This window comes from Saccostrea cucullata, unplaced genomic scaffold (genome assembly GCF_032062105.1).
Source record: "Saccostrea cucullata isolate Sc308-1 unplaced genomic scaffold, CSIRO_AGI_Scuc_v1 ctg262, whole genome shotgun sequence".
NCBI lineage: Eukaryota > Metazoa > Mollusca > Bivalvia > Ostreida > Ostreidae > Saccostrea > Saccostrea cuccullata.
The window spans coordinates 192454-217016 of NW_026925668.1; the positions used below are offsets into that span (position 1 = coordinate 192454).

The following is a 24563-nucleotide window of genomic DNA, read 5'->3' on the forward strand; positions in this document are numbered from 1 at the left end:
GATAAATTATCGTAGAAGACATAGGTATAAACAGTTAACCCGTGCATTTCCTCTGAAAGTGTAAATGAGCGCAATTCTAAGGGAGGGGGGGGGGTACTCGGTGTAAATTGGAGTTAGATACCTTGTGTTATCCTTATACTTTGGGTCAAAAATTTATTACAGAAACAAGTGCCTGTGGAACCAAGCTCTATATCGTGATGACTTTAACTTTTCTATCGTCAACTTCCTTTACTTATGCAGCAATATACCTTCATCACCTGCATACGGAGTTTACATCTCTCAGTTGATTCGATACGCAAGAGCATGTCCCTCGTATGAACAATTTCTAAAACGAGGTAAATTAATGACGATTTGGTTAAACAAGAATATCAGCAGCCTCGTTTAAAGTCATTATTTCGTAAGTTCTAACGTTGATACAATGACCTCGTCAGCAAAAACAATTTATCATTGAGTCAAATACTGAGTGGCGTTTTCAAACTGATTGTTAGTCCATTATTCATACACTGAACTGACGACAGATTCTTCTGTTATTTCCCGATCATGACAAGGTAATCACAGCGGGTGTGACCGGTCGGCAGGGGATGCTTACTCCTCCGTTGCACCTGATCCCACCCCTGATATTTAAGAGGTCCGTGTTTGCTCTGCTACTATTTTGTATTGTTTTATAGACTTTCGATATGGAATACTGTTCGTTATCTCCAAGTTTCATCCTACAATGGGTAACTGTAACAGGCAAGACCTCTCATCTTACTTTGGTAACTGTAACAGGCAAGACCTCACATCTTTCATTTGGTAACTGTAACATGCAAGAACTGACATTTTACAATGGGTAACTGTAACAGGCAAGAACTGACATCCTACAATGAGTAACTGTAACACCTGATATCTTACAATAGGTATACAGTACAACTGTAACAAACAATAACTGACACCTTGTATGTACAAAGTATACCTGTATCAGCTGAAAACTGACAACTAACAACGTTACCTGTAACAGGTAAGAGCAGAGAGCTTACAGTGGTACCTGTAACATGACAACTTTTCACCGAAACAATAAAAATCACTGAACAGGACATAAATTATAGACACACTGTGATAAATAAAATAAAAATAAATTAACAGGACATAAATTATAGACACACAGTGATAGAAAAATAAAAATAAATTAACAGGACATAAATTATAGACACACTGTGATAAATAAAATAAAAATAAATTAACAGGGCATATATTATAGACACACTGTGATAGAAAAATAAAAATAACTAAACTGTACTTAAATCATAGACACACAGTGATATCGTCGGAAACCCACGAGTGATTACGTTCTGCGCCTCTCTCCATCACCCATATGATGGAGAGAGGAAGGAAGCGTATTCAGTCCTGGATTTCCGACGATGCACAGTGATAGTTAAACTAAAAAATCACTGAACAGGACATAAAACATACACACATACACACACCAATATACAATATATAAAATGAAACTCACAGATAAACTTCCAAATTCACTATATTATAAAAAAAAGTTATTTTTATATCAAAATGTTAATGTTTCTCTGTCTTTATTTTATAGAATAGATAAAGTTTAAGTTGAACAAGTATCGTAAATACGCGTACGCTATTTTAGACTTTACTATCTACGATATCAGCACCATTGTACACTCTTCGCATTCGTTAATTGTCAAGGTATCGGCATTAAATGGCGACCCGTGGTCGTGCTGGTCGTCTTGCATTACCTTTGGTGACACTGCAGATGCGTGCATTTGTGCTTGTTTGTATGTTGCACTAATCTGAGCAACTGTTGCAAGTCCCTTTGGTATTTTACTCTCCTGCATTTAAAGAACTAATTCTGTCGCTATCGAGTGTAGTATAGCATACGTCCTCTACACTGTTGACGATTGATTACACTGAACAGTGACTAAGTGAGCAGCTCTATACCTAGTGGCCCTCAGATATAGTAGAGACTAAACAAATATAGTGGACAAATTCTTTTACAAATCGTATTCAACTTTAATGATTAATGACGCAAAGAAAGCCTGGATTGTACATGTATGAATTACCTTTGCCTATTTAAATCGTAAATTATTCTAAAAATATAAAAATATAAAGAAAGTGTAAACTTTTTACGGTGTTCAAAATTAACTTCATCCTGCAACCAACCTAAATAGCTTTACATTTCTTTGACACTGTAAATCCCATTATTGAGAAACTTTAAATGAACCAGATGTCTCTGTCGAGACTGTAGCTCAACTGGTTAATACTAGTCTTATAACAAAGGAATTTAAGAGAAAAGTAGCAGTTGGGACTGGAAACTTTAAACAGCAATGAATAGAAAAATGCCTTAATGATCCTTGATTAATTCACTATTTCTGGCAATATTGCAATAAGAATACAACCGTAGGAATAGCTTTTAATAAAATTTTAAAGAATTTTCAATTTTAGTTAACATGGCAAGATCATTCATCAAAATAAATTAAAACAAAAATAGTCTATCTGCATGCTACATTATATTATCAACAAATAAAAACTGTATTTGTAATAGCAATTTAAATTATTTTATAGAAATTTCTATTTTTAGTTACCACGACAACACCGTTCATTGAAATCAAAAATCGATAAATAGAATTATGTATCTTAGTGTAGTCTACTTGTGTATCAAGTAGTATTGAAATTAGACCAAAATTAGAGGAGGAGTAGCATTCTAAAAGTAGTTCACAGATATTTCCATTCCTAGTTACCATGGCAATCATCGAAATAAAAAAAATCGATGCATAAAATTATGTATCTTAGTACAGTCTACTTGTGTGCCAAGTTATTTTGAAATCAGACAAAAACTGTAGGAGGAGTAGCATTTTAAATACATTTAACAGAAATTTCTCTTTTTAGTAACCACGGCAACCCCGTTCATCGAAATCGTAAACCGATGCACAGAATTATGTATCTTAGTATAGTCTACTTGTGTGCAAAGTTATATTGAAATCTGACCAAAACTGTAGGAGGAGTAGCATTTTGAAAAATTGGTTACAGACAGCTAGACAGACGGATGGACAACTAGACGGACGGACAACGGACGCATTACTATCGCATAAGCTCTTAATTCTGGTCTCTGACCAGTAGAGCTAAAATGAAAATCCGCACGGTTAGATTTATTCATCGTATTTGTATAATAACAACTTAATAAAATTTTGTATCATCTGTTCTGAACTGCTCCATAAAGGCATCCAGTTAAATGCAATAGTGAAAAGTACCACCAAGGGGTGTATGCATTTAACACTAACATCTTACCATTTAAAGAACCGTAACCCCTACTCAATGGATCGAAAACATCTTATGAAAATGAATACACTTGTAAGTGCATATTCAAACTAAAAACACACATATGCGAGATAAAGACAAAATTTTTTGGAGATTGATAAAGGGTATTTTTTTCAGTGACTATTTTTTCTGTATCAATCCAAATACTTAATAATTTTGATGCACGATTCACTGTTCTCTCCAACCCACAGGTTTTCGTCACTATCAATGCTGAGAACGAAGGGGTCTTTCAAACTGCAGTTGATGTACCGTAAGAACTTCCCGTTCCTGTCAACGACGTGGACGCAATCATTATTGCGATCAACAACAAGGATACGACAATAGTTGTCGGTATCTATTCCATGAGGATAGAATTCTTTGTAGCTGCGAGAGAGACTTCCGGTGTACCGAAATCGGAATTCCCCGGATTTCTTGGTAACGATGACAGCTGAGGCGTTCCAGTCTGACACACAAATGTCCCCGTTTCCATTTTCGGTGATATACATGTTGTTCCGGCCTACAGAAAACAGTGACTTTTTGTTGTCATCAAATTGAATTTCTTTTTTCAATTTGCCTCCAGAAAATATGCCAATCTTGGCCTCTGAGTAGTCGTTTCGTCGCATGCAGACCATCAATTCGTCTTCTTTGTTGAAGCAAAGACCAAATGGAATCCAGCCTATCATTTCTATCATCTTCTCGATGCGATCTTTTCTGACTAATTTAACACATTCATCCGTTATGTGTGGAAAAGCAACATCGCCGTGTTTGTTTACCGCAATGTCTTTCTGACTATTTCTCGAAATCGCCATAATGGAATTCAGCAGAGTACCGTGTTTGCTATACTGCTTAAGTTTTTCATCATCTCCATAAACCCACACTCCCTTTGTTGATTCACAACAAATTCCTTTTAATTTTCCGCTGTCGGTTTTTATAATAGCTAGAGGTTTTGGTTCTTCCAGTAACATGCGGGCTGATACAGCCGATACCCCACAGGTTTTACTTATGGCAAATTCTGGTAGAGTTGTTCGACTGGAGGGTTTGAGTGTCAAAATCTGGTTAATAATCTGTTCTTCCGAAATATCTGACGGAATTATTTTCGGTGGTAAGATGACTATTCTACTAGGAACAAGTCGCAATTCCTCGACCATTGAATCGTACTTTAGGAGATTCAAGATGTTGTTATCTTTCAAAAGTTTCTCGTTTTCCTGAATGCAGAATTCCACATGTTTTAAAATTGCTTGAATTTCTTCGATGCTATCCTGCATGTGTTTCTTGTCTTCTTTAATCATGCCATCAACATCCTTTCTAAATTTGTCTATCGTGACATCAACTTTCTCATGCCAAGCTTTCCTCAACTCTTCTAGAGTATCTGCTTCTTTCTTATTGCGATCTGCGTACTCAGAAAACTTTTCTATCATTTTCTGCACAACATTTTCATATTCACTTTTGAAATGCTTTAATTCCAATAAGTCGCTTTGGACGACGCTTTGAGTTGCTGTTGTAATTTTGGACAAATTGACAGTTCTGTGACCCTCATGGTTTCCCAAAAGACACTGAAAGCAAATAGGAACTGTGCAATCCTGACAGTACAGGACGTTTTCTTTCGAATGATCACTACATCTGTCTGGAGAGGAAACCTGTGGCTTGTACGGCTCAATTTCATGCTTCAATGCCTCATTTTCTAAATGTTTATTTCTACAGTCTCTGCAAAGGTTAAGACCACAACTTCTACAATGAACAACGACCACATTTGTACATTGACTACAACGAACGGCATCTTGGGCCATTTTTTGTGCGTTTTCATCACTCATCGTTCACTTGTACCTGAAAAAAAATTAAAGGAATGCATTAACAAATCGCTATTTTAGACAGGAATTTTTTGGGTGGAATATTTATAATTGCAGTAAAGCTTTTCAAGAGATAGCCCTTTGAAATATAGGAGCCACTCTCTGTAATAAATATACCTGGTCTATTAGATCCATGATAGGCATAGTCAAGGATTGTCATATGTCTTGATACTTAACGCTCGTTATAATTAAGCAAAAATGGTTACTATAGAATAGTATATTAGTAGTATAGTTTACAAACCTGTTATTAGCAAGCCTACTGCATGTTGTATTCATGCCATTAAGTCGAATGCTGACTGACGTTTTTTATTCTAATTGTTTGGCTATTACAAGTATTTACACACACTGAATATTAATTGTCGACGGATTTTCCCGTTATTTCTCGATCATGACAAGGAGCACACGGCAGGTGTGACCGATCGGAAGGTAATGATGATTCCTCCATGGAACCTGATCCCATCTCTGATGTCAAGTAACAATAGATACTTCAATTCTTATTTCGACTCGGTATAGCCCAGTGAACTTAAAAAACATGATACTATGAGTGTGGACAACTTGCTCGAAAAAGACTTTTATGGGAACCTAACAACAAGCCATAAAATAAACATTTCTCCATTTTTATAAATGATCCTGGGCGTCATGGAATTTTAGGTACTTATCGAGAATTGCTCTCAAAATCCACAAAGTTAAAGTATTTTATCCAAAATCTTTTACCTGAAAAGAAGAAAATACTTGCTGTAGCCTTCACCTCGACATTTCGGTATATCAACGAAGTATTGTCAATCAACAATGCTTATTTCTATTCTTATGTCGATACAATATATCCCGATGAGCTTGAGATAAAAACTACCACAAAGTCTAACACATCTGTTTTTGGATATTTTACTTGGAAAAGACGTTAATGGTAACCTAACAACCAAGCGCTATGATAAACGTGATGACTTTAACTTTTCAATCGTCAACTTCCCTTATGCAGCAATATACCTTCATCACCTGCTTACGGAGTTTATATCTCTCAGTTGATTCGATACACAAGAGCATGCACTACGAATATGTACGATTTCTAAAATGAGGTAAATATTGACAAACAATTTTATATATTTACATTTGCAAATATCTTTCTTAGATGAACCTATTGAAGAGAAAAATATGTTCAATTTAGTGTGAATGTTATTTGGGGGTCAGAGGTCATAGTGCGACCGAATCACAGAGCGAGGTGATATTTTGTTCCTGTAATAAATGCTATTTAACTCGAAATGCATGTATTCGTCTCAAATGTAAATATAAGTAATAAACAACAAAGTTCAATGGGAAATGAATGTTTAGTTGGTACGTGCTCAAATCTACCGAGAAGCCCTTCGGGCTTCACAGGATTTGATCACGTGACCAACTAAAAGTTCGTTTCCCAGATAACTTTTTAACATTGTTGTTTATTTCTTAATTAATGAAACAATAATATCAGCAGTCTCGTTTAAAGCATCATTTCGTAAGTTCCCTGGTCGATACAATGACCTTGTCAGCAAATACAATTTATCATTGAGTCAAATGCTGACTGGCGTTCTTCAAACTAATTGTTAGTCCATTGTTTACACACTGAATTGACGATGGATTTTTCTTTTATTATTTCCTGATTATGACGATGACCACACGGCGGATGTGACCGGACGGAAGGGGATGCTCACTCCTCCATCGCACCTGGACCCACCTCTGATGTTTTGGAAGTCCATGTTTGTTCTACTCCTATATTGTATTGACTTTTGGACTTAAATACTGTTCGTTATCTCCATATGTTTCATTTTAAAGGTAAGCTAACTTAACCCAAGCTTAGATCTTCAAATTTGTTGGGAATACCAGGAGGGCATCATCGATAGTTGGTAACGTGGGATAATTTGCATACCCAACTAGACAGTGATTCCTCATATTTCCAGTTCATTGTGATATAAAATTGTAAATTTAGATTTTATAAATGCTGTCTCATAGGCCACCCATGTCAGTTCCAATAATCTACATGAATGCCCACTGACGTCAGACACAAAGACAGCCGCGCGATTTATATAAAATACATGGTAAACTGTCTTGAAATATAAGCGATATTTGGGCGAGGGTAAGAAATCGTGATAGAGGGCGAGGCAAGCATCGCCCTCTATCACGTTTTCTTACCCTCGCCCAAATATCGCTCGCCCTCTATCACGTTTTCTTACCCTCGCCCAAATATCGCTTATATTTCAAGACAGTTTAATTACCATGTATTTTATATATATAAGGTCATTTTAGTATTTTCCTTTAACAGACACCCTGTCTATTCCGACATAAAATTTGTCTCCCAGTGCCTGGCCTTTCGCTCCTGCGAAATTTACATTCCGGTTGAATTGCCAAATAATCAACTCGATCATTACTAACTTTCAAATACACGTAGTTTATCACAGAGAAACAAATAGAAATGGAAATATATCTATATTTTGAAGTATTTTCAATACCTTAGCTCACAAAATATCAGAGGGAGAATACAACGTTGACAGTGGCGGATTTAAGGGGGGGTGGCTTTGCCCTGGACCCACTGGCGGCTTCAAGGCGGCCCCCAGACCCCCTGCCTAAATCTTGCGCCCCCTAACTTCAATTCCTGGATCCGCCCCTGGTTGAACTGTGTATGTCGCAACTACATGATCTGCATCTGCATGCTGCAGGTTTATACTGAATGAAGGAGAATACACTTATATTATACAAGTTATATCCATTTGCTTCTTTAATTAAACTTAATAATCAGCTTATACGTACGTATGTTTGTAGAATTCCACGCTACAGCACAGAGTTATGTAGTCGATATTCAACACGTCCGCAGTTTATAAATATCGATAACATAAATAATTGGATATCTGAAACCCGAGTTATTCCGCATGTGCAAGCACAATTGCTTCCGCCACGTTGGAAAAGTGCACTCTCTAAAACATAGCATGACCCGGCATGGCCTGACATGAGTTTGAGGTTGAAGTGAGGCTACCAGGCAGAATTCATATGCCCCCAACAATTGATTAAAAAAAATTAGGTGATGGAACAGTGACTGATATAAAAAATAAATTTTAAGAAATGTTGATTTCATTCTTACAAATTATCACTAATACTTTCAGTCAAATATTGACTGACAGCTTTTTTCACACTGTATTTTCCCCTTTACTAGAACATGACAGGGAGCAAAGGAAGGTGTAATATATCTACAGGGGAAGTTTAATCAGTCACCTGATCCCATCTCTGTTTTAAATGTCTAGATTTGTGTTCTGCTCGTAATTTATATGGTTCAAATGGACTATTAGAATGATAACTTAGCATTATCATGATTATAATTATATTCACATTCCATTTCAATCATACAGTTTGCTTGCCAGAAAGCCTAACATTCCCCAGCGCATTACTATATGATTGATATTCCTTCTCAATATTGGACATTTTCAATTGAAAAAAATTGATATACTATAAGTTCTACACTATGCTTCCTGTTTTCTGCACAGGGAAGTGCAAAAGGCGGAAACTCTGTCTCCAGTAGGGAGATTTTTTTTCCCCTGTTGTTAGCTTAATTCGTGCGAACCCAATTGTTTTTTTTTTCATCAATTCGCTTCATACAAAAAATTATGTAACTTTACTCTTTATAATAAAGCCATATTTAAAAGAATATTTGTTTTCCCTCTCCCGATTCAGGTTAAAGAAAGAGGGCGTTCAAGGCGTGGACAATCCCTACTCTGAGATAAAATGTTTCTAAATTTTCAAAAATCACTGAAAAGTTATATTTTTCTAAAATCATGTTCTCAGTAATGTCATCTTCAAAACATTTTTTTATTTATTTTTTTTACTGAACGACTTATCATTTGATAATCTTTATTTCAAAGTTGACAGTTAAGCATATTTAAAGGGAAAAGGGTTTACTTGAGCTATAAAAAAATGAATTTTGAACATGAATGGGTCAAGTCTCCATTCTTCGTTAACAATAACGTTAAATGATGCAAACGTAAATGTAAAATCTATTTCATGTGTTATAGAAAACGTTTTTCCTGAAAATTACAGCATATTTGCTGACAGGATAAGAGGAATAACTAGAAACGATCTCGTTGCTAGCAACGAGAGGTCTTCCGTCCGATTCTGGAAAAAAACTCATAAAGTCAAGCTGAGAAGTGATTAAAAATTTTGGTCACAAATTGAATCCAGGTCGCCAGCGTGAAAATCCAATCCGCTTTTTTCCCCTTTTATCCCCAACGCGCTAACCATTACGCTATTGGGAGTACTGCTCTAAATTACTTTTGCTACAGTACACCTGTCTAAGAATTATAAAAGACGTGCCATTATTCATAATTTCGCGCCAAACGCCACGTTAAATCTTCGTACCTTTTCTTTTGACTGATCTATTAAACAGGTGTGATAGTTTCAATGAAATTAAGAAAAAAGAACGTTCTCATAGCCTACATTTCGAGGTTTAGAAGATATATTTAACACATTGTACACATTCTATAGAAAAGTAACACAAAAGCAGGTGAAATGACTATAATTTAATTTTTTTTATTTCCCCTCTCAGAAGTGAACTATGCCGATTAGTTACACTTTCATAAAAAGGTTGAAATGTTTCGCCGTAAAACATGCCTCGCTCTACGACAGTCAAGGAATCAGATACCATTTATGTTCAATAACTTGATTCAGATCTTTGAGAAAAGAATGTTAATATAAACTCCATTAGACGATCTTATTAAAATGTTTTTCTTATTTTTGTCTTTTATATTCGTTTAATATCATACAAGTGTGCATGGGAAAAACAGTGGTTATACGTTTTATACTTACTATATACATGCATCGATATTGTTTCTTGAAAAACTATTACTTATAACTATGATTTAAGATCTGTTTTTCTGTCGTGCAAAACAGATGATAATAGGTATTTCTCATTTGCACATTTAGTCTTTTCCTTTTCTACTTTGAGAACCAACCAAAACCAGTTACAGAAGACGTTTGAGAAGACCCTGGAATAAATCTTTAGTTTGACTCAGAATTGTATCGTAATTACTACGTGATCTATTAACGCGCAAACCATTACGCTATTGGGAGCACTGCTCTAAATATACTTGTGTATACATTTGCAACAGTACACCTGTCTAAGAATTATAAAAGACGGGCCACTATTGATAATTTCACGCCAAACGCCACGAGTAAATATTCGCGCCTTTTCTTTGGACTGATCTATCAAATAGAGGTGATAGCTTCAATGAAATTAAATAAATAAAACGTTCCTATCGCCTTTATTTTATTTCGACGCTAAGAAGGTATATTTAACACATTGTACACATTACATAGTGATCTAGCCCAGTTAAACTAAAGCAGTGAAACGGAAATAAGTTTTAAGATTGACACGTAATTACAACGTACTACTACGTGAAAGTCCAGGTAGTTTTTTACATTTCATGTATCCTTATGTAAGAATGGTTTAATCAAACGCTCAGCTGCCTCCATAGACCTCTACTCGCGAAATGGCGGAGTTGACAGAGACAGCCTCCATCTTGGTCCCGCTTCAGATTTTTTAATGTTGATATCTAGAGTTTTGATTTATCAGTATTCAAACAAATTATATAGTAAGCATCAATAGAAGGGTCTCTATAAGCATTCCAAAAATAAATAAAAAATATTAAAAAACAAAAAAGTTAGAAAATACAATTTTTTTAATTCGTTTCTCCTAACGACAGGAAGTACCGACGACGAACGAAAGGTCGTGTCCTGGATAGTATATATCACGATCTATAACCCCTGAAAGTTTCACATTTATATCTTCTACCGTTCTTGAGATTAACCGTAGACAAAATGTCATTTTAAATTCAGAAAAATGTCCCATAACTTGGCACCAGAAGCGAATTTTCAAAAAATCTCTCGGAAAAAATAACTTCAGATAATAACACATAATATCTGCAAATTTCATGAAAATCCACCCAATAGTCTTCGAGAAATCGCGTGCACAAAATTTGGTGTACGGAAAAATAATAATAATAATAATAATAATAAGAAACAATAGAATCACTATAAGGTCTTCCGTGAAGACGGAAGACCTTAATAAGAAAAAACATATCGTGTCCTGGAATTTAAAAAAAAGTTTTGATTCGGGCCATTTTAGTCCGTCGGTCGGGAGAATGCAACCAAACAATTTTTTAAAGATGGCCCGATCAACATTTTGAAAAAAATATCCAATGCCTCTGGCTAAAAATTGATATAGCTCATTATCATATTTTACGCTTCTTAGTAATAAATAACTAGTCATATCAGGGGTCTATAATAAACGAGGGTTGTCCCAGAAAAACGCGAACATTTTCAATATCTTTTGTTTCACTAGGATAATAATATTAAAGATTGGCAAACATCATCATCAACATTTTTTGAATTATGCCTAAAAAATTTCATTGAAATGCCTGTTTAAATAAAAAGAATAGATGCGTACAAGGCGAGGACAATCCCCCTCTGAGAAGACATTTCTCAATTCTAAAAGATGTATTTTTCAAAAGTATATTGTTTATATAATCTTTTACACATTTAATTCTGTATTCCATTGTTTTAATATTTTATCAATAATTCATTTTTCACTCATGTTTTTAAGATATGGGAAAACAAAAAAGAAAAAGCTTCACGTATGATTCGAACTCTCTTCATAGCGCAGAGTTTGGTCCAAGACCGACTGCTTTAACCCCTACGCTACGAAGTATATGCATTATCGCCGTCTGTCAGTGTGATTTAAATGAACGGGTTAATTGAAGCGTACATTTTTTCAGATTTTTTCGATTTTCATATAGAATGGGTTCAGATTCCATTTTTTGGACGAATGAATTAGATTTCACATTTACTTTTCCATTTATACATTAACGAAGAATGGAGACATGACCCATTCATGTTCAAAATTCATTTTTTTATAGCTCTATCAAATCCATTTTCTACTAAATATTCTTAACAGTCAACTTTGAAATAAGGTTTATCAAATAAAAAGTCGTTCGGTAAAATAAATAAATAAAAAATGTTTTGAAGATGACATTACTGAGAACATGATTTTAGAAAAATATAACTTTTCTGTGAATTTTGAAAATTGAGAAACATTTTGTCTCAGAGCGGGTGATTGTCCACGCCTTATACGCCCTCTTTCTTTCCTCTCAGGTAAACGAATCTAACAAATCAGCTGTTGGCGCAACACTGAGGACGTTGACCAAAATGTATCTCGTAGTGTGGACTTTGTCCTGGAAACTGTGCCTTTAAAACATTCATTGAAGCATACATTCGGTTCTGAATTTTATTTTGTTTTACAAGTTTTACATCTTATATTCTATTGTTACCAAAAAATTGCGAAGTTAATATTTTTAATAGACAATTTCACAATACCGATCATAAACCTAACTGTTCGAATTGTTTAACAGCGGTCTTCACATATGCTTATGACGTCGACGTCCCGCTCTTGTCTTTTTTTCACTTCTTTATTAAAGTGGTCTATTCTCTTCGTTCGGATAACCAGTCAAGTCAACTTAAGAATCCCTTCCACCGGAGATAAACACGTTTCCGATACTTATGCTTGTGTTTTATCATCGTTAACATCCTTTTTCCCTATGAAGAGGAGTCATAGAGTTGCTTGATAACTTGGTGCTCCACATTACCACATTACCATTTCTAACAATGTCTAATTAAAAGTGCCTGGCTCATATTTTCATATATTTGTCCTTCATGATGTCAAATAAATGAATTTTTGAACACGAGTTCACCACATTATAGAGTATTTGTGTAGGTAAAATTTTGACATTATATTGCCGTATAGCCTGATGACAAAGAAACTTCATTGACAATGCTATTTGTACAAAAAAATTGTCGTGCGCCGCTTACCGATATTTAACATCTTATAAATGCTGTTTTTACATGCATATGACATCACAGGCCTATAAAATTTGGTCAAAATATCTAAAAGATGATTTTCCAACAGCTTGCAAAAAATTATTAGTTATGGTTGAATAGTATTTGTAATATTCAAAAAGTTTTCGTTTTTCTGGGGCAACCATCGTACTAAGTTGTCAGTCGATGTTATGGGAATTTTAATGATAATATTTGAAAATGCATGCGTTTAATTTATTTTTATAAATATTTTTTAAAATTCCTTTAACATTTCTACAGGAATCTTAATCATGACCTATACGAGGACAAGGGAAGCTCTTGTACAAACACAATACCAGTACTTGATTTAAGGAAATTATTAGGTTTTGATGTTTGAAAGGAAGTTTTTGGAAAAAATTAAAGGTGTTTGAACACATATAATTAGGAAGTTAATATTTTCTCAAATTTTCGGTATAATATCATGACTTATATATGGGGGCATAAAAAAATAAATAGAATAATTATTATTTTAGTTCAGCTGAGCTAAAAGCTCAAGTGAGCTAAAATTCTGATCACCCGTTGTCTGTCGATCTGTCTAGCTGTCCGTCCGTCTAGTACCGCATGCTTTTCGCATTTTAATCTTCCTCTTTAAACAACTGGGCCAGTTTTAACCAAAGTTACCACAACGCATTCTTTTTGAAGCAAAGAGGACTTTAAATTGTTAAATTGAAGGATCAGGCCTGTCATAAGGAGAGATAATCGAGAATAGACAAAAATAGGGTTGGGTCCTTGAAAAATCTTCTCAAAAAAAGGGGGGCTGCTTTCTAAGCTGAAACGTATGTGAAAGTATCTTGAGGTTGCGTAGCTTCTTTGTTGTTAAAACCATGACCCCCGGGGTAGTGCGGGGACACAATAGGCATTTCACAAAGATTAAATCTAACGAAGAACAGCAGGGCTAAAGTAACTCGGGCAAGCGTTGGTCCATGGGCCTGTTGTTGAAGAATGTTTCGTTAATTTCTAGTATTCGATATCAGATTTACTAAAATTTCAAAGACCAAAAGGATTTATCTTCCGGGTGGAATTTTATCTTTCCTTCAAGCAGTTGTGTCGAAGTCAAGAATACTCTTGGGAGACAAAACGGACCCAATGATCAAATTTGACTTCATCTATTCATATTAAGGATGTGCATTGCAGTATTTTATTCCCCAAGAAGTCATACTAGCATTACATTTTTTTTTTAATATGAGGTTTGAAAAAAAATTTCTATGACCATTCATTCTTTTAACAAAAAGTAACGTCTTTTAAATTAACTGAATCTACGACAATTAACATTGAAATTAGTTCTGTGTTTGTTCGTTTGTTTGTTTCTTTTTTTGGGAGGGGTCCTAGAAAACAAACTTTAAAAATCTCGGTGATAACTAACACACAGCCAAAAGCCGATACAGATCTTAACGAAAACCTAACAAATCGGAAGGTGACACAAGAAGTGCGGATGAGTACTTTCGTTGCACAATGCATCTCGTTTGTACATGTGCGTGATATGCTAAAGTCTACTGCTTGATTAAGGAAAAACCAGCAACTTAGATAAGATAGCCGGTGTTTCTGGTGAAAGTGGTTTTACAAAAATAATAATACTTAAGAGTTTAACAATGACATACAGTTTTAAATTAAAATTGATAATTTTCATAGAATGCTCGACGTATGGGGATTTCTGTTTCATCATGACAGTGTATGGCCTTACTAAAATAATTCGACTAGATTTTATTTCCTGACATTGCATCAACTATAGAACTTGCAAATTGACGATTTTAAACGAAACATTCAGATATTGTTTCTCTTTTAAAAGACCTCAATGCAAACCTGGAGTTGATCCTTACGTCGTGGGTTCGATTCCCACTGTGGGACGTGGAGACCGGCCCTTCGGGGGAAACCATATAAACCGAGGTCCTATGTCGTAGTAGGTGCTGGCACGAAAAAGATCCCTCCCTGCTCTATGACCCTGAGTGCTGAGTATAGGACAAAAATTGCAGCTCTCCACCGGCGAGTGGTGGCGTCTCCATTAGTGAAGAATTTTCGAGAGGGAGGTTAAACAATATACAAACAAACAAAATAAGTTTATTATAATGAAGCATATCATATGGGTTTACCTATCACACGAAATGTTTAAACAATTTATCCTAATAGAAATAGGGTGTTAATTGTCTGATTATCATCAATACAGAACTAGGAAAATGTTTACATCTTTTGGCTGGCATCAACAAAATTACTTCATTAAAGATCACTCTGAATTTACACATAAGTACACAAGAAGTTGATATTAAAAGGATGCTGAAGATCCTCATTGACAACATGAATGTAGTCTCCGGAGACCTAGTCTTTCGGTCATTAGGGGATGCTTTCCCCTCCCAAGCACCTGATCCCACCTCTGGAATTCCCGAGTGAACGTGTTAATTCGCATATTTGTTAAGTTTTAAAAAGATCGCCATATTCACCCTTTTTGTTTAAATTATCTTCAAACATTTTAATTTTTCCTTCATGACTCAAGTTTTGTTTTAAATATTTTTTCCTTTCCTAATTGTGTAATATCCTGTCGATATCTCCCGGAAAAACAGCATCCTTTTCTTACAGATTATTCAAACATTAAAAATTTACTTCCATGTGATGTTAATATACAGCTGAAACTTTCAATAAAATGAAGTTTTTCATAAATTAAACTTAGTATAAATCACAATAAAACAAATATTTATATCATATCTGTAGCCTACACAACACATTCAGAATACTGGAGGTTAAAATGTGAAGTACCTAACAATGATTGATGTTGATTTGTATTATACAGTATCCAAGGATTCAGCAAACCTCGGCTGATTCCGCCACCTTCATCAAGATGAAATACGAATTGTCCGAGGTTTGCCGAGTGAGTATGCCGTGCCAAGTTTCTCTATCCGCAATTTTAAATTCAAAACAACTCCAAAAAAGAAAAAAAAAACAAACAAAATTCAATTTTTCAATAAGAGCTGACAAAAATTTTATTTCATTAGTTATGAAATATAGTGGAAATTTTTCATGGTCATTCGCACAATAGGTGATTTAGTTGAATTTTGGCATTGACACTCATGTTGTTATACTAGTATATCATTAAGACCTTGGTGAATCGAGTCTGTATTACTACAGGTTCGTTTCTTGAGTCTATCATAAAATTCCGTACGAAAGTACTGCGTATATAACTAGTCCAGATATTTAATAACTTTAATTTTCTGCTCATCAAACTCTCCAACCCAAAGGTTTTCGTCACTATCAATGCTGAGAACGAAGGGGTTTTTCAAACTGCAGTTGATGTAGCGTAAGAACTTCCCGTTCCTGTCAATCACGTGGACGCAATCATTGTTGCGATCAACAACAGGAATGCGACAATAGTTGTCGGTATCTATTCCATGTGGATAGAATTCTTTGTAGCTGCGAGAGAGACTTCCGGTGTACCGAAATCGGAATTCCCCGGATTTCTTCGTCACGATGACAGCCGAGGCGTTCCAGTCGAATACACAAATGTCCCCGTTTGCATTTTCGGTGATATACATGTTGTTCCGGCCTGTTGAAAAAAATGGCTTGTTGGTGTCATCATATTGAATCTCTTGCTTCAACTGTTCTCCCAAATATATACCAACTCGGCCCTCTGAATAGTCGTTTCGTCTCATGCAGACCATCAAATCATCGTATGCATTGAAACAAAGGCCATAAGGAATCCAGCCTTTCATGTCAACCAATTTTTGTATGCGTTTTTCTCGGAGTATTTTTACACATTCATCCGTTATGTGAGAAAAAGTCACATCGCCATATTCATTCACAATATCTTTTTGACTATTCCCCGAAATCGCCGTTATGCAATCTAGCAAGTTGCCAAGTCTGTCGAACTGTTTCATTTTTTCATCATCTCCATAGATCCAAACCTTGTCTGTGGACTCGCATCAAATTCCTTTCAATTTTAACAATCCTGTGCTTTTGAGTCGATTGAATTTAGGTTCTTCAATGCAAATTAAACTATATCCATTGCAAAAACCGCAATAAAATTCCATTCAAGAAGGATTAAGCCAGGAACTATATTTTGTGGCGGCAGGTTTTTTAGAAGAAAATTATCAATTTATCCCTTTTGAACTTTAAACGTACTGTTAATTTTAGATTCCTATTTTTTCCATGCTGGTTGCACACAAAGCTGTTTTTTTGCAGTGAACTGTGTTGTACGTGTTCTAAAATATCTATTAAATTATTTCTTATGAATTGTTTTGACGAATTATGACAAATATAGTAAATATATTCTGAAAATCTAGAAAAAAGCTGAGCCAATTTTAACAGAAAATTGACAAATTTTTCGTAATATCTAAAAATTTACATCATATAACCCCACTTTTGTTGTTCTTTTCTGAAAATTGAAGATAATTTTGACCTATTTGTTTAAATTCAGCAGAAGTTTAAGACTTTTAAATAATTTTCTTGCTTATTAAATTTTTAATACCAGAAAAATCACATTTCATGAGTGCAGAAAGGTCAAATAATTGATTATGCGTAGCAATTTGAATTAAATATACTTATAGTTTATTTTGTTCCATGCTTTATTTGGATAGAAATATAAGAGGGAAGACGTTGAAGATGTAATTGTTTTATTAAGACGTATATTTCAGTGCAAAATGGTCATATTTAATGTACTGTAGCGCCAAATGAAGCATATTGACCCCCATATTTTGATTTGATTTTTAATTAAGCTATGTGTGTAGAAATTAAAAATATACTTGACAAAGAAAGTTTAAGACTTTGAATATCAGGATCAAACATCGTTAAGTCATTCTTGATAACAGTTTGCATACATTTTGATATAAAAAAAAACATGGAATTTTGGTTAACTGTAACAGGCAAGACCTGGGGCCCGTTTTACAAAAGAACTTACGACTAAGACCAAAAACTTCAGATTATTGTAAAAGTTTGCAAAATTAATAATTCTCTTTGAAATTGTTTGTGTAAAATATATCTTACAACATTCCTTTTAAAAAGTTTAAATTAGTTTTCGTTATTGTGATTATATAAAAAAGTTATATAAAGAATTAAATTTGGTCTTAAGTCGTAAGTCCTGTTGTAAAACGGGCTGCTGATATCTTAAAATGGGTATTTGTATCACGCAAGATCTGATATCTTACAATGGGTAACTGAATAACTGAGAAGACCTGACATCTTACAATGGATAACTGTAACAGACAAGACCTGACATCTTACAATGGGTAACTGTATAACTGACAAGACCTGACATCTTACAATGGGTAACTCTAACAGACAAGACCTGACATCTTATAATGGGTAACTGTAACAGACAAGACCTAACATCTTATAATGGGTAACTGTAACAGACAAGATCTGACATCTTACAATGGGTAACTGTAACAGACAAGAACTGACATCTTACAATGAGTAACTGTAAGAGACAAGACCTGACATCTTATAATGGGTAATTGTAACAGACAAGACCTGACATCTTACAATGGGTAACTGTAACAGACAAGACCTGACATCTTACAATGGGTAACTGTATAACTGACAAGACCTGACATCTTACAATGGGTAACTGTATAACTGACAAGACCTGACATCTTACAATGGGTTACTGTAAGAGACAAGACCTGACATCTTATAATGGGTAACTGTAACAGGCAAGACCTGGCATCTTACAATGGGTAACTGTAACAGACAAGACCTGACATCTTACAATGGGTAAATGTAACAGACAAGACCTGACATCTTACAATGGGTAACTGTATAATTGACAAGACCTGACATCTTACAATGGGTAACTGTATAACTGACAAGACCTGACATCTTACAATGGGTAACTGTAAAAGACAAGACCTGACATCTTATAATGGGTAAACGTAACAGACAAGACCTGACATCTTACAATGGGTAACTGTAACAGACAAGACCTGACATCTTACAATGGGTAACTGTAACAGACAAGACCTGACATCTTATAATGGGTAAACGTAACAGACAAGATCTGACATCTTATAATGGGTAACTGTAACAGACAAGACCTGACATCTTACAACGGATAACTGTAACAGACAAGACCTGACATCTTACAATGGGTATCTGTAACAGACAAGACCTGACATCTTACAATGGGTAACTGTAACAGAACCTGACATCTTATAATGGGTAACTGTAACAGACAAGACCTGACATCTTATAATGGGTAACTGTAACAGACAAGATCTGACATCTTATAATGGGTAAACGTAACAGACAAGATCTGACATCTTATAATGGGTAACTGTAACAGACAAGACCTAACATCTTATAATGGGTAACTGTAACAGACAAGATCTGACATCTTACAATGGGTAACTGTAACAGACAAGAACTGACATCTTACAATGAGTAACTGTAAGAGACAAGACCTGACATCTTATAATGGGTAATTGTAACAGACAAGACCTGACATCTTACAATAGGTAACTGTAACAGACAAGACCTGACATCTTACAATGGGTAACTGTAACAGACAAGACCTGACATCTTACAATGGGTAACTGTATAACTGACAAGACCTGACATCTTACAATGGGTAACTGTATAACTGACAAGACCTGACATCTTACAATGGGTTACTGTAAGAGACAAGACCTGACATCTTATAATGGGTAACTGTAACAGACAAGATCTGACATCTTACAATGGGTAACTGTAACAGACAAGACCTGACATCTTACAATGGGTAACTGTAACAGACAAGACCTGACATCTTACAATGGGTAACTGTATAATTGACAAGACCTGACATCTTACAATGGGTAACTGTATAACTGACAAGACCTGACATCTTACAATGGGTAACTGTAAAAGACAAGACCTGACATCTTATAATGGGTAAACGTAACAGACAAGACCTGACATCTTACAATGGGTAACTGTAACAGACAAGACCTGACATCTTACAATGGGTAACTGTAACAGACAAGACCTGACATCTTATAATGGGTAAACGTAACAGACAAGATCTGACATCTTATAATGGGTAACTGTAACAGACAAGACCTGACATCTTACAACGGATAACTGTAACAGACAAGACCTGACATCTTACAATGGGTATCTGTAACAGACAAGACCTGACATCTTACAATGGGTAACTGTAACAGAACCTGACATCTTATAATGGGTAACTGTAACAGACAAGACCTGACATCTTATAATGGGTAACTGTAACAGACAAGATCTGACATCTTATAATGGGTAAACGTAACAGACAAGATCTGAACTTATAATGGGTAACTGTAACAGACAAGACCTGACATCTTACAATGGGTAACTGTAACAGACAAGATCTGACATCTTACAATGGGTAACTGTAACAGACAAGACCTGACATCTTACAATGGGTAACTGTAACAGAACCTGACATATTACAATGGGTAACTGTAACAGACAAGACCTGACATCTTACAATGGGTAACAGTAACAGACAAGATCTGATATCTTATAATGGGTAAACGTAAGAGACAAGACCTGACATCTTACAACGGGTAACTGTAACAGAACCTGACATCTTACAATGGGTAACTGTAACAGACAAGACCTGACATCTTACAATGGGTAACTGTAACAGACAAGACCTGACATCTTACAATGGGTAACTGTAAGAGACAAGACCTGACATCTTACAATGGGTAACTGTAAGAGACAAGACCTGACATCTTATAATGGGTAAACGTAACAGACAAGATCTGACATCTTATAATTGGTAACTGTAACAGACAAGATCTGACATCTTATAATGGGTAAATGTAACAGACGAGATCTGACATCTTATAATGGGTAACTGTAAGAGACAAGATCTGACATCTTACAATGGGTAACTGTAAGAGACAAGACCTGACATCTTACAATGGGTAACTGTAACAGACAAGACCTGACATCTTATAATGGGTAAACGTAACAGACAAGATCTGACATCTTATAATTGGTAACTGTAACAGACAAGATCTGACATCTTATAATGGGTAAATGTAACAGACAAGACCTGATATCTTACAATGGGTAACAGTAAGCCTTTTATAACTTAACAACAAAATTTGGATTCAAGCCATGAAAATAAACAGCTTTCCATTTTTATAAATGATCTCTGGGCGTCATGGAATTTTAAGTACTTATCGAGTATTGCTCTCAAAGTCTAAAAAGTTAAAGTAATTTGTCCAAAATCCCGTGCGTGAAAAGAAGAAAACACTTGCTCTGGCCTTCAACGCGACATTTAGATACATCGATGACGTATTGTCAATTGAAATGGTAATTTCCATTCTTGTGTCGATACGATATATCCCGGTGAGTTTGTGATTAAAGATGCCAAGAGTCAGACACATCTGTTTCATATTTGGATATTTTACTTGAAAAAGACGTTAATGGTAATCTAACAACCAAGCACAGGCACTTGTTTTGGGAATATATCTTAACCCATAGTATAATAATAACACAAGGTATCTAACTCCAAATTACACGGAGTACCCCCTCCCTTAGAATCACACTCATTTACACTTTCAGAGAAAAGGCAGTGGCAAGCTGTTTATACCTATGCCATCTACGATAATTTATCTACACAACTATATATGACTTGCTTGGCTTTAATTTGTTTTCTTTAATCTCCGTAAACAGCGTCAAAACTCTACTCGCCGAGTAGAAAAGTCGAACTATACCATAAAACGGTATGTGCTAATCTCAGGCAAAAAGAAAAATTAAAGAATGCGTGGGTTTAAAAATTCAATTCCAGATTTTATATATTGTATTGAATAAATAAAATTTCATAGTGTCTTATTTACAATAAAAACACTACGATGTTTTTCCTATGAAATTTCAGAAACAGATTTTTAGCCAATCAAATTCGAGGTCTAATTGTTTGCCCGAGACTAGAGCATACCATTCCATAGCTGAGTTTTACTTTCCACTCGGCGAGCAGAGTTTTGAAGCTGATTACGGAGATAAAAGAAAATAAAGACAAGCATGTCAGATATGGTTGTGTAGATAAATTATCGTAGAAGACATAGGTATAAACAGTTAACCCGTGCATTTCCTCTGAAAGTGTAAATGAGCGCGATTCTAAGGGAGGGGGTACTCGGTGTAAATTGGAGTTAGATACCTTGTGTTATCCTTATACTTTGGGTCAAAAATTTATTACAGAAACAAGTGCCTGTGCAACCAAGCTCTATATCGTGATGACTTTAACTTTTCTGTCGTCAACTTCCTTTACTTATGCAGCAATATACCTTCATCACCTGCATACGTAGTTTATATATCTCAGTTGATTCGATACGCAAGAGCATGTTCCTCGTATGAACAATTTCTAAAACGAGGTAATTTATTGACGATTTGGTTAAACAAGAATATCAGCAGCCTCGTTTAAAGTCATCATTTCGTAAGTTCTATGGTTGATACAATGACCTCGACAGCAAAAACAATTTATCATTGAGACAAATACTGAGTGACGTTTTTCAAACTAATTGTTAGTCCATCATTCATACACTGAACTGACGACAGATTCTTCTGTTATTTCCCGATCATGACAAGGTAATCACAGCGGGTGTGACCGGTCGGCAGGGGATGCTTATTCCTCCGTGGCACCTGATCCCACCTCTGGTGTTCTTGAAGGTCCGTGTTTGCTCTGCTACTAATTTGTATTGTTTTATAGACTTTTGATATGGAATACTGTTCGTTATCTCCAAGTTTCATCCTACAATGGGTAACTGTAACAGGCAAGACCTCTCATCTTACATTTGGTAACTGTAACAGGCAAGACCTCACATCTTACATTTGGTAACTGTAACATGCAAGAACATGCAACTGACATCCTACAATGGGTAACTGTAACAGGCAAGAACTGACATCCTACAATGGGTAACTGTAACAGACAAGACCTCTCATCTTACATTTGGTAACTGTAACAGGCAAGACCTCACATCTTACATTTGGTAACTGTAACATGCAAGAACATGCAACTGACATCCTACAATGGGTAACTGTAACAGGCAAGAACTGGCATCCTACAATGGGTAACTGTAACACCTGATATCTTACAATGGGTATACAGTACAACTGTAACAGACAATAACTGACACCTTGTATGTACAAAGCGTACCTGTATCAGCTGAAAACTGACAACTAACAACGTTACCTGTAACAGGTAAGAGCAGAGAGCTTACAGTGGTACCTGTAACATGACAACTTTTCACCGAAACAATAAAAATCACTGAACAGGACATAAATTATAGACACACTGTGATAAATAAAATAAAAATAAATTAACAGGACATAAATTATAGACACACAGTGATAGAAAAATAAAAATAAATTAACAGAACATAAATTATAGACACACAGTGATAGAAAAATAAAAATAATTAACAGGACATAAATTATAGACACAGTGATAAATAAAATAAAAATAAATTAACAGGACATAAATTATAGACACACTGTGATAGAAAAATAAAAAAAACTGAACTGGACTTAAATCATAGACACACAGTGATATCGTCGGAAACCCACGAGTAATTACGTTCTGCGCCTCTCTCCATCACCCATATGATGGAGAGAGGAAGGAAGCGTATTCAGTCCTGGATTTCCGACGATGCACAGTGATAGATAAACTAAAAATCACTGAACAGGACATAAAACATACACACATACACACACCAATATACAATATATAAAATGAAACTCACAGATAAACTTTCAAATTTACTATATTATAAAAAAGTTATTTTTTATATAAAAATGTTAATGTTTCTCTGTCTTTACTTTATAGAATAGATAAAGTTTAAGTTGAACAAGTATCGTAAATACGCGTACGCCATTTTAGATTTTACTATCTACGATATCAGCACCATTGTACACTCTTCGCATTCGTTAATTGTCACAGGTGTCGGCATTAAATGGCGACCCGTGGTCGTGCTGGTCATCTTGCATTACCTTTCTTGACACTGCAGATGCGTGTATTTGCGTTTGTTTGTATGTTGCACTAATTTGTGCAACTGTTAAAAGTCCCTTTGGTATTTTACTCTCCTGCATTTGAAGAACTAATTCTGTCGCTATCGAGTGCTGTATGGCATACGTCCATCTATACTGGTGACGATTGATTACACTGAACAGTGACAAAGTGTTAAGTGTGCAGCTCTATACATAGTGGCCGTCAGATATAGTAAGAGACTAAACGAATATAGTGGACAAATTCTTTTTACAAATCCTGTTCAATTTTAATGATAAACGATGCAAAGAAAAATTGAAGCCTGGATTTGTACATGTATAAATTACCTTCACCTATTTAAACTGTAAATGATTAAAAAAAAAATCTAAAATATAAAGAAAATGTAAACTTTTTACGATGTTCAAACTTAACTTCATCCTGCAACCAACCTAAATAGTCTTTACATTTCTTTGTAACTTTAAATTCCATTATTGAGAAACTTCAAATAAAAAAAAAATGAAAATTCATACGGTTAAATTTATTCATCAAACTTATATAGATATGAC

General features: G+C 35.1%; 1 protein-coding gene and 2 long non-coding RNA genes across 3 annotated transcripts; all 3 read right to left on the minus strand.

Annotated features, from left to right (window-relative positions):
* On the minus strand, nt 1–24352 carry LOC134269574 (uncharacterized). Its single transcript, XR_009992606.1, has 3 exons — nt 24213–24352; nt 776–1941; nt 1–739 (listed from the first exon to the last, which is right to left on the minus strand). It is a non-coding gene; the product is annotated as an uncharacterized LOC134269574 (long non-coding RNA).
* Nucleotides 2485–8157, minus strand: LOC134269572 (uncharacterized). The gene is made up of 2 exons (XM_062751777.1): nt 7920–8157; nt 2485–5121 (listed from the first exon to the last, which is right to left on the minus strand). Exon 2 carries the CDS (start codon nt 5106–5108, stop codon nt 3453–3455), a length of 1656 nt encoding a protein of 551 aa, XP_062607761.1. The 5' UTR covers nt 5109–5121; nt 7920–8157; the 3' UTR covers nt 2485–3452.
* On the minus strand, nt 17658–19024 carry LOC134269573 (uncharacterized). The gene is made up of 4 exons (XR_009992605.1): nt 18818–19024; nt 18516–18741; nt 18255–18441; nt 17658–17915 (listed from the first exon to the last, which is right to left on the minus strand). It is a non-coding gene; the product is annotated as an uncharacterized LOC134269573 (long non-coding RNA).
* Nucleotides 24353–24563: the final 211 nt, after the last annotated feature.

Excerpts from the sequence above, each read along its gene's own strand:
- LOC134269572 (XM_062751777.1), bottom strand. The coding sequence starts at position 5,108 with ATGAGTGATGAAAACGCACAAAAAATGGCCCAAGATGCCGTTCGTTGT.